At 40.2% G+C, this 12,405-nt stretch overlaps 1 protein-coding gene across 1 annotated transcript in view; it reads left to right on the top strand.

Annotated features, from left to right (window-relative positions):
• Nucleotides 1–12,405, top strand: part of LOC105519575 (uncharacterized protein C10orf68-like) — a 213,228-nt gene that overhangs the window by 19,918 nt on the left and 180,905 nt on the right. Inside the window, exon 4 of the mRNA XM_011952950.1 lies at nt 3,355–3,465. Coding sequence (XP_011808340.1) covers nt 3,355–3,465 — 111 coding nt within the window. The remainder of the gene's footprint in view (nt 1–3,354; nt 3,466–12,405) is intronic.

The raw sequence follows: 12,405 nt of genomic DNA on the forward strand, positions 1-12,405 counted from the left end.
TTATACGAAAATTAATTCAAGATGGATTAAAGACTTAAATGTTAGACCTAAAGCCATAAAAACCCTAGAAGAAAACCTAGTGAATATCATTCAGAACATAGGTATGGGCAAAGACTTCATGACTAAAACATCAAAAGAAATGGGGACAGAAGCCAAAATAGACAAGTGAGATCTAATTAAACTAAAGAATGTCTGCACAGTAAAAGAAACTATCATGAGAGTGAACAGGCAACCTACAGAATGGAAGCAAATTTTTGCAATCTACCCATCTGACAAAGGGCTAATATCCAGATATCTACAAAGAACTTCAACAAATTTACAAGAAAAAAATCAAACAACCCCATCAAAAAATGGCAAAGGATGTGAACAGACACTTCTCAAAAGAAGTCATTTATGCAGCCAACAGACACATGAAAAAATGCTTATCGTCACTGGACATCAGAGAAATGCAAATCTAAACCACAATGAGATACGATTTCACACCAGTTAGAATGGCGATCATTAAAAAGCCAGGAAACAACAGGTGCTGGAGAGGATGTGGAGAAATAGGAACACTTTTACACTGTTAGTGGGAGTGTAAACTAGTTCAACCATTGTGGAAGACAGTGTGGTGATTCCTGAAAGAGCTAAAAAACTAGAAATACCATTTGACCCAGCCATCCCGTTACTGGGTATGTACCCAAAGGATTATAAATCATGCTACTATGAAGACAGCATGCACCCATATGTCTATTGCAGCACTATTCACAATAGCAATGACTTGGAACCAACCCAGATGTCCATCAGTGATAGACTGGATTAGGAAAATGTGGCACATATATACCATGGAATACTATGCAGCCATAAGAAGGATGAGTTCATGTCTTTTATAGGGACATGGATGAAGCTGGAAACCATCGTTCTCAGTAAACTATCGTGAGGACAGAAAACCAAACACTGCATATTCTCACTCATAGGGGACTTGAACAATGAGAACACTTCGACACAGGAAGGGGAATATCACACACCGGGCCTGTCATGGGGTTGGGGGAGGTGAGAGGGATAGCATTAGGAGAAATACCTAATGTAAATGATGAGTTAATGGGTGCAGCACACCAACATGGCACATGTATATATAGGTAAAAAACCCACACATGGTGCATGTGTACCCTAGAACTTAAAGTATAATAAAAATAAATAAATAAATACATAAATAAATAAACTAACCATAAAAAAACTCGACCTAGATCCTTCATATGTGCAGTTCATAATAGGGTTTGTGTTCCTATGAGAATCTAATGCTGCTGCTGATCTGACAGGAGGGAGAGCTCAGGCAGTAGTATGAATGATGGGGAGCAGTTGAAAATACAGATGAATCTTCGCTCACTCGCCCACTGCTCACCTACTGCTGTTTGGCCCAGTTTCCAACAGGCTACAGACCAGTTCTGGTCATGGCCTCAGGGTTGGGGACCCCGATCTAGATTATTTTACTGACCAATTTGCCTGACCTTAGAGGAGAGTTAATTTTAATTTGGCTCCCTAACCAGTAGGAGTGACACTTATAACCCTAGAAATCTGAAACTTTTAAAAAATCTTATCATTGACTGCTCTCACTCTCATCATTAACTGCTCTCACTCTCAAGCAAGAGACCAAGAGATCACCAGTATGGTTTGCAGGGCTGTATAGCCTCTGCAACCACGGTCTAAAAATGTATTTTAATCATAGGGAAGATAGCATGGGTGTGCCAAAGTTGTCAGAACCCAAATAGAACCCAGTTGAAAAAGAAGGGCTTGGGTGTTCCCTTCTCATTCTCCGACTTTGCTTATCCTCCTTGAGCAAAACCTCTTCTGTTATGACACTCTAAAGGGGGGGTTTTATAGTGACACAGTCCACAAGGTACCACTAAGTTAGTTTAACAAGATTATCTCTTTCATCATGCAGGCAAATAATCCATTCCTCTAAGTTCTCCTAGATCTCACAGGAAAGCAATCCCAAAGGCGCTCTCCATTCCTTTTATTTAAACCACGAGTCTCAATCCTTTGCTGGGTCATAGGCTGTCTGTCATTGCCTGGTACCTCTTTAGAACTAAGAGCAAATAAATTAGCTTTAGAATTGGTGCAAATTAGCTCTCAGGTTCTGTGAAAACTTTCAGTCTCATCTGCAGGGGACAATAGCAGTGGCCAAGGAATTTCTTATCTAGCTTTCTCAGAGGCCCTCTGTTGGATCTCTAATTTGACCCACCAGGCATCTTTGCCTGAGAGTCTAGGGCTAAGGAGAAGGGCCACTGGTGTCCCTCAGAACCAAAAAGCTTATGTAAACAATCTGCTAGCACTCTCTGAGAGTGCCCCATGGTGTTGGACAGCACTTTCTAAGACCTACTGATAGGGCTGGCAGAGTGCACCATGGGACACTCAGACTCTTGCAAATGATCCACTAGTATCCCCCAAGAAGTCTCAACTCTAGCATCTCCCACAAATTCCCTGGGCATCTGCATGCTTTTTGCTTTTCCAGAAAGGCATTGTGCTTAATTGACCACCTGCTCACAGCCATTTGTCACCAAGGGAGCTGCCAAGTGTGAAGATGGTCAATTAAGATAGCAAGCCAAATTGAAGATAACAATTAAGCCTTTATTCACTTACTGCAACAACATAAGCAAGAGTCTAAACATGGAAGGTCACTGACTCCATCAATATTACATTTTCCCCACAAAATGACATTGGGCAAGGGTAGGATGTATCAGCATAGAAGGGAGAGTAACTTCTCACTGTATGTACAGCCTTGTGTACCATATCATAGACCATATATATTCATCCACACGTAGATACATGTAATTATGTACCATAATTGATATTATACTATTGTTTCTGGTATATATACACACACACACACATATACATGTATATATATGTGTGTGTATATATATATACATATAACTCTGTGTGTGTGTATATATATGTTCATATATTTGTGTGTGTGTATATATATATGTTCATTCAGCCAATCTCCTGTGCTTAAAAATCTCAATGGTTTTGAATACTTTGCAATTACAAATAATGCTGTATTGAATGACCTTGAGCATATGCATTTTCATTTTTTGGTCTATGATTATGTATTGACCTAAAGTATAAAATAAGGGAAGTAGAGACTAATCTAAAACACATTTAATATAGGAATATTTATGAAATAATAATACGTCTTCAACACACATTGAAACTTTTCTCACCATTTTCATGTCAGATCTAGCATTAAGGTAGTTTACTTGTAACTTTATAAGATGAAAGAAAATGTTGCTTCCACTTGTTATAAATTTGAACTCTAGGATTTCATAGGAGATTTTTTTTTTGGTAAGGGACCAAATTTCTCTCTTAACATAGCGCATGGTGAAGAATCAAGTGAAAATTCTATGCTTAAACATCAAGATTCAGTGTCAAAAATCCAAGTGCAATTAGAGAAACAAGAAACTTCTGAAGGAGAAGGACATAGCAGTAAGTATAATGATGATAGCTATTTTATATTATTTTAAATTAATCTCAAAGGCACTTTTTTCTTTGGTTCATACTTATGTATTTGAGTACATATATTTTATAGATAATTTATACTCTAAAGTGTAAATACTCTAACATAACTCAAGAACAAAAACAAAGATAATGATATGTTTTGGTTAGAATTTCTTGTCATAATATTATTACACAACTTAGTTTATGCTCTCAGTATCCATCTCAGAACAATAACAGGCCAATAATTGTCTCATAAAAGATGGGTACCTTTCATCTGCTGTTGACCACTTATGGGCACCTCTGATCTGCAGTAGTCCCAGTCGGTAGGCAGAGGTATTGCCGAGATCTGTAACTGAAGCAGCAAATGGAAATCAGAGAGGTACAAGGTCAGCCAAGGTGGCCAGTAGAAGGATTTCCAAGGTATCATGTTGGTTAAGGCCCCATTCAAAGGTAGTGGTCTTTATGGTAACCTGATAGAGGATGCTGTCTGATCTCTGTGGCTTGAATGTGACCATGGCGGCAGATGAATGGTCCCTCCTATTGCTCACATTATTTTTACTTTTTGAGTCAGAGCTGGCCAAAGACATGACAATCATCATCTCTGGAATGGAACACCATAGCCTTTACAGATTACACCCAGGAATTTCACTTGGGTTTTAGGTCCTTGTGCCTTGTCCAATGATAATGGCACAGTACGTGCTGCAGGTGGGTGAACAGAGCATCTGGTTCCTTTTGGGTAGTGTCCTTGTCTGAGCCTATTAGGATGATTTCAAAAACAGTATGGAAGGTTATTGCTTCTTCCAGGAGTGGAACTTTGTCCAGGTCATAACCTATGCATTGATTACAAATAGTTGGGGAATTTTGGAAGCCTTGTGGAAAGATATTAGTGGCTTATTGTAACCTATTCTACATAATTCTAACTAATCCTGATCATCCTCATGGAGAGGAATGCTGAAAGGACATTTGCTATGTCAACTGGTACATACCAAGTTCCTTCATCCTGAACAACAGCCTCTTTAACTGTCACAATGTCAGGTTACCGCTGGTGCCAAAAGTAGCACTTAAGGCTTTTTAGAACCCTTATCAGTACAGGGTTTAGGCACCTGAGGTCTTTCACGTAGGCCAGATGGGTCTATTGAATGCAGAAATAGTGTATAGATAATTGACTTCTTAAAGCTCAGCAATGGGGGAAATTATTCCCTTTTTTATCCCCAGAGTATTAATACTGGTTTTGGTAGACATTGGTACTAGGTGCCAGTAGTTTGGTAGGTCATGATCTTCCACATATCCCACAAAATACCTGGACTGCTGCAAATCCCATTAGGAGGTGGGTGTAAATGCTGGAGTTGGTTCATATAGAAAATATATTTAACCAGTAATATATTCAGTAGTAGAGGCCATGACAATAGGGATTTATAGTGACCCAAAGGGATCTACCTCATAGTTGGTTTAGAAAGAGGTCCTGTTTGTGGTGACCTCAGATTAAAAACTAGAAGGAATTATTTGTTTCCTCCTCATCCTCATGTCAGGGAATGTGAGGATCACAGTAATTTGTTGACCAGTATCCAAAAGACCCAAGAAATGTCATTTTTTCCCACCCCTACTTCAAACTTTGTCCTAAATGTAGGTCCTCAGTTCCCCAGTGGGGATATAGGGACCTTGTACTAATCCCTAGTCATGCTCATTTGTGAAAGATGAGAGATCTGGGTAAAAGTAGGAAGGATCTGTATGTTAGACCCCACAATGTATCACTCTAAATTTGATAAGGTTACTTCCTTCATTAAGGTAGCAAACTACTCAAGTTTCAAGATTCACTGAGAAGGTTAGAGAAAATAACACTCATACTGCTCATAGTGGACATCACCATATGGACCTTAGTGCCTGGTGGGACCACCACTGTCTATTGGAGGGCCCATCAATCATACTCCTTTGAGACCCTGTTGTTTTGTGACCAATCTGATAGATCTCCTCTAGAAGGCCATTGCCTGGATTGAGCAGATTGCCATTTTTATGCCACTCTTTCCATTGGCCAGTGTTTGCTATCTGGGCAGCAGCTATGTTTTCCATGCTCAAAATTTGCCAGTTAATATCTGGACTATATCTGATCCACATGACCTTAGGAGGAGGTTTGATAACCAGCAGAATTGAAACAAGTGAATCTAGAAATCTGAGTCTGGTCAACAATCTTATCATCTGTTGTTTTCACTCTCACTATGCAACCAAGGGACTATCAGGGTGGCTGGCCAGGATACTGTAAAAAGCCCTTTGTTGGTTCTCTAATTTGAACCATTGAGGGAGCTTGGTTAGAAAACTGGGGGCTATATTCCCAGGCAAGATGGCCAAACAGGAACAGCTCCAGTCTGCAACTCCCAGCGAGACCAATGCAGAAGGCGGGTGGTTTCTGCATTTCCAACTGAGGTACCCAGTTCTTCTCATTGGGACTGGTTAGACAGTGGGTGCAGCTCAAGGAGGGTGAGCAGAAGCAGGGTGGGGCATTGCCTCACCTAGGAAGTGCAAGGGGTCAGGGAACTCCTTCCCCTGGCCAAGGGAAGCCGCGAGGGACTGTGCCATGAGGGACAGTGCCATCTGGCCCAGATACTATGCTTTTCCCACAGTCTTCACATCACGCAGACCAGGAGATTGCTTCGGGTGCCTACACCACCAGGGCCCTAGGTTTCAAGCACAAAACTGGGTGGCTGTTTGGGCAGACACTGAGCTAGTTGCAGGAGTTTTTTTCATATGACAGTGGCACATGGAATGCCAGTGAGACAGAACTGTTCACTCACCTGGAAAGGGGGCTGAAGCCAGGGAGCCGAGTGGTCTTCCTCAGTGGATCTCACCCTCACAGAGCCCAGCAAGCTAAAATCCACTGGTTTAAAATTCTCCCAGCCAGCACAGCAGTCTGAAGTCGACGTGGGACACTTAAGCTTGGTGAGGGGGAGGGGTGTCACCATTACTGAGGCTTGAGTAGGTGGTTTTCCCCTCACAGTGTAAACAAAGCTGCTGGGAAGTTCAAATTGGGTGCAGAACCCACCATAGTGCAGCAAAGCCGCTGTAGCCAGCCTGCTTCTCTAGATTCCTCCTCTCTGGGCAGGGCATCTCTGAAGGAAAGGCAGCAGACCCAGTCAGGGGCTTATAGGTAAAACTCCCATCTCCCTGGGACAGAGCATCTGGGGGAAGGGGCGGCTTCAGCAAACTTAAATGTTCCTGACTGCTGGCTCTGAAGAGAGCAGCAGATCTCCCAGCACAGTGCTTGAGCTCTGCTAAGGCATAGACTGCCTCCTCAAATGGGTCCCTGACCCCCATGCCTCCTGATTGGGAGACACCTCCCAGCAGAGGTCGACAGACACCTCATACAGAAGAGTTCCAGCTGGCATCTGGCTGGTGCCACCCTGGGACAAAGCTTCCAGAGGAAGGAGCAGGCAGTAATCTTTGCTGTTCTGTAGCCTCTGCTGGTGATACCCAGGAAAACAGGGTCTGGAGTGGATCTCCAGCAAACTCCAGCAGACCTGCAGAAGAGGAGCCGGACTGTTAGAAGGAAAACTAACAAACAGAAAGCAATAGTATCAACATCAACAAAAAGGAAACTCATGCAAAAACCCCATCCGAAGGTCACCAACATCAGAGACCAAAGGTAGACAAATCCATTAAGATGAGGAAAAAACAGTGCAAAAAGGCTGAAAATTCCAAAAGCCAGAATGTCTCTTCTTCTCCAAAGGATCACAACTCCTCGCCAGCAAAGGAATAAAACAGGAGAGAGAATGAGTTTGATGAATTGACAGAAGTAGGCTTCAGGAGGTAGATAATAACAAACTCCTCTGAGCTAAGGGAGCATATTCTAACCCAATGTAAGGAATCTAAGAACCTTGGTAAAAGGTCAAAGGAACTGTTAACTAGAATAACCAGTTTAGAGAAGAGCATAAATGACCTGATTGAACTGAAAAACAGAGCACGAGAACTTTGTGAAGCATACACAAGTATCAACAAATGAATCGATCAAGTGGAAGAAAGGATATCAGAGATTGAAGATCAACTTAATGAAATAAAGTGTGAAGACAAGATTAAACAGGATGAAAGGGAAATAACAAAGCCTCCAAGAAATATGGGACTATGTGAAAAGATCAAACTTACGATTCATTGGTGTACCTGAAAGAGATAGGGAGAATGGAACCAAGTTGGAAAACACCCTTCAGGATGTTACCCAGGAGAACTTCCCCAAAATAGCAAGACAGGTCAACTTTCAAATTCAGGAAATACAGAGAACGCCACAAAGATACTCCCCAAGTAGAGCAACCCCAAGACACCTAATCATCAGATTTACCAAGGTTGAAATGAAGGACAAAATGTTAAGGGCAGCCAGAGAGAAAGGTCAGGTTACCTACAAAGGGAAGCCCATCAGACTGACAGCAGTTATCTCTGCAGGAACCCTACAAGCCAGAAGGGAGTGTGGGCCAATATTTAACATTCTTAAAGAATTTTCAACCCAGAATTTCATATTCAGGCAAACCAAGCTAAGCTCATAAGCAAAGGAGAAACAAAATCCTTTACAGACAAGCAAATGCTGAGAGAGATTTTGTCACCACCAGGCCTGCCTTACAAGAGTTCCTGAAGGAAGCACTAAATATGAAGGAAAGGAAAAACTGGTAGCAGCCACTACAAAAACATACCAAAATATTAAGACCAATGACACTGTGAAGAAACTGCCTCAACTAATGTGCAAAATAGTCAGCTAACATCATGATGACAGGATTGAATTCACACATAACAATATTAACCTTAAATGTAAACGAGAAAATGCCCCAGTTAAAAGACACAGACTGGCAGATTGGATAAAGTGTCAATACCCATTGGTGTGCTATATTCAGGAGACCCATTTCACATGCAAAGACACACGTAGCCTCAAAATAATGGGATGGAGGAATATTTACCAAGCAAATGGAAAGCAAAAAAAACCCAGAGGTTGCAATCCTAGTCTCTGATAAAACAGACTTTAAACCAACAAAGATCAAAAAAGACAAAGAAGGGCATTACATAATGGTAAAGGGATCAATGCAACAAGAAGAGCTAACTATCCTAAATATATATGCACCCAATACAGGAGCACCCAGATTCATAAAGAAAGTTCTTAGAGACCTACAAAGAGACTTAGACGCCCACACAATCATAGTGGGAGACTTTAACATCCCACTGTCGATATTAGACAGATCAATGAGACAGAAAATTAACAAGGATATTCAGGACTTGAACTCAACTCTGCACCAAGTGGACCTAATAGACATCTACAGAGCTCTCCACCCCAGATCAACAGAATATACACTCTTCTCTGCACCACATTGCACTTATTCTAAAATTGACCACATAATTGGAAGCAAATTATAACTCCTCAGCAAATGCAAAAGAATGGAAATCATAACAATCTCTCAGACCACAGTGCGATCAAATTAAAACTCAGGATTAAGAAACACTCTTAAACTCAGACAACTACATCAAAACTGAACAACCTGCTCCTGAATGACTACTGGGTAAATAACGAAATGAAGGCAGAAATAAATAAGTTATTTGAAACCAATGAGAACAAAGACACAACAGACAAGAATCTCTGGAACACATTTAAAGCAGTGTGTACAGGGAAATTTATAGCGCTAAATGCCCACATGAGAAAGTGGGAAAGATCTAAAATCGACACTCTAACATCACAAAAGAATTAGAGAAGCAAGAGCAAACAAATTCAAGAGCTAGCAGAAGACAAGAAATAACTAAGATCAGAGCAGGACTGAGGGAGATAGAGACACAAAAAACCCTTCAAAAATCAATTAATTCAGGAGCTGTTTTTTTTGAAAAAATTAACAAAATGAGCCAGACTAATAAAGAGGAAAAGAGAGAAGAATCAAATAGAAATAACAAAAAATGATAAAGGGGATATCACCCCGGATCCCACAAAAATACAAATTATCATCAGAGAATACTATAAACACCTTTATGAAAATAAACTAGAAAATCTAGAAGAAATGGTTAAATTCCTGGACACATACACCTTCCCAAGACTAAACCAGGAAGAAGTAGAATCCCTGAATAGACCAATAAGAAGTTCTGAAATTGAAATAGTAATTAATAGCCTACCAACCAAAAAAAAAAAAAGATGCCCAGGACCAGATGGATTCACAATCAAATTCTACCAGAGGTACAAAGAGGAGCTGGTACCATTCCTTCTGAAATTATTCCAAGCAGTAGAGAAAGATGGAATTTTCCTTAACTCATTTTATGAGGCCAGCATCATCCTGATGCCAAAACCTGGCAGAGACACAACAACAACAACAAAAATTCAGGCCAATATCCCTGATGAACATTGATGTGAAAATTCTCAATAAATTTCTGGCAAACAGAATCCTGCTGCACATTAAAAAGCTTATCCACCACGATCAAGTCAGCTTCATCCCTGGGACACAAGGCTGGTTCAACATATGCAAATCAATAAATGTAATCCATCACGTAAACAGAACCAATGACAAAAACCACATGATTATCTCAATAGATGCGGAAAAAGCCTTTGACAAAATTCAACACCCCTTCATGCTAAAAACACTCAATAAACTAGGTAATGATGGAGTGTATCTCAAAATATTAAGAGCTATTTATGACAAACCCACAGCCAATATCATACTGAATGGGCAACAGCTGGAAACGTTCCCTTTGAAAACCAGCACAAGCCAGCACAAGACAAGGATGCCCTCTCTCACCACTCCTATTCAACATAGTATTGGAAGTTCTGGCCAGGGCAATAAGGCAAGAGAAGAAAATAAAAGGTATTCAAATAGAATGAGAGGAAGTCAAATTGTCTCTGTTTGCAGATGACATGACTGTACATTTTGAAAGCTCCATTGTCTCAGCCCAAAAAGTTCTTAAGCTGATAAGCAATTTCAGCAAAGTCTCAGGATACAAAATCAATGTGTAAAATTCACAAGCATTTCTATACACCAGTAATAGACAAAAAGAGAGCCAAATCATAAGTGAACTCCCATTCACAAATGCTACAAAGAAAATAAAATACCTAGGAATCCAACTTATAAGGGATATGAAGGACCTCTTCAAGGAGAGCTACAAACCACTGCTAGATGAAATAAGAGAAGAGAAAAACCAATGAATAAACATTCCATGCTCATGGATAGGAATCATCAATATCGTGAAAATGGCCATACTACCCAAAATAATTTATAGATTCAATGCTATTCCCATCAAGCTACCATTGACTTTCTTCACAGAATTGGAAAAAACTACCTTAAATTTCATATGGAACCAAAAAAAGAGCCCGTATAGTCAAGACAATCCTCAGCAAAAAGAACAAAGCTGGAGGCATCACGCTACCTGACTTAAAACTATACTACAAGGCTACAGTCACCAAAACAGCATGGTACTGGTACCAAAACAGATATGTAGACCAATGGAACAGAACAGAGGCCTCAAAAAAAATGTCACACATGTAGAACCGTCTGATCTTTGACAAACCTGAAAAAAAAACAAGTAATGGGGAAAGGAAAAATGGTGTTGGGAAAAGTGGCTAGCCATATGCAGAAAACTGAAACGGGACCCCTTCCTTACACCTTATACAAAAATTAACTCAAGATAGATTAAAGACTTAAATGTAAGACCTAAAACCATAAAAACCCTAAAAGAAAACCTAGGCAATACCATTCAGGACAGAGGCATGGGCAAAGACTTCATGACTACAACACCAAAAGCAATTGCAATAAAAGCCAAAATTGACAAAAGAGATCTAATTAAACTAAAGAGCTTCTGCACAAGAAAAGAAACTATCATCAGCATGATCAGGCAACCTATAGAATGGGAGAAAATTTTTGCAATTTATCCATCTGACAAAGGACTAATATCCAGAATCTACAAGGAACTTAAACAAATTTATAAGAAAAAACCAAACAACCTAATCAAAAAGTGGGTGAAGGATATGAACAGACACTTTTCAAAAGAAGACATTTATGTGGCCAACAAACATGTGAAAAAAAGCTCATCCTCACTGGTCATTAGAGAAATGCAAATCAAAACCACAATGAGATACCATCTCATGTCAATTAGAATGGTGATCATTAAAAAGTCTGGAAACAGCAGATGCTGGAGAGGATATGAAGAAAATGCTTTTACACTGTTGGTAGGAGTGTAAATTAGTTCAACCATTGTGGAAGATAGTGTGGCAATTCCTCAAGGATCTAGAACTAGAAATACAATTTGACCCAGCAATCCCATTACTGGGTATATACCCAAACAATTATAAATTATTATACTATAAAGACACATGCACATGTATGTTTATTGCAGCACTATTCACAATAGCAAAGACTTGAACCAACCCAAATGCCCATCAATGATAAACTGGATAAAGAAAACATGGCACATATATACCATGGAATACTATGCAGCCATAAAAATGGATGAGTTCATGTTCTTTGCAGGGACATGGATGAAGCTAGAAACCTTCATTCTCAGAAACTAACACAGGAACAGAAAACCAAACACTGCATGTTCTCTCTCATAAGTGGGAGAAGAATAATGTGAACATATGGGCACAGGGAGTGAAACATCACACACTGGGGCCCATTGAGGGGTAGGGGGGGAAGGGGAGGGATAGCATTAGGAGAAATACCTAATGTAGATGATGGGTTGATGGGTGCAGCAAACCACCATGGCACATGTATACCTATGTAACAAACCTGCACGTTCTGCATATGTATCCCAGAACTTTAAGTATAATTATAATTAAAAAAAGACAACTGGGGGCTAAGGGAAGGATAGTGATTCCCCTGAGAACATAGAATCTTATGTAAACATCTCTTAGAACTCTCTGTGGCATTCACTGCGCTTTCTGAGACCCATTGGCATAGCTGATGACCCTCAGACTCTTGCAGATGATCTGTACGT

This window comes from Colobus angolensis, unplaced genomic scaffold (assembly GCF_000951035.1).
Source record: "Colobus angolensis palliatus isolate OR3802 unplaced genomic scaffold, Cang.pa_1.0 Scaffold352, whole genome shotgun sequence".
NCBI classification, from domain to species: domain Eukaryota; kingdom Metazoa; phylum Chordata; class Mammalia; order Primates; family Cercopithecidae; genus Colobus; species Colobus angolensis.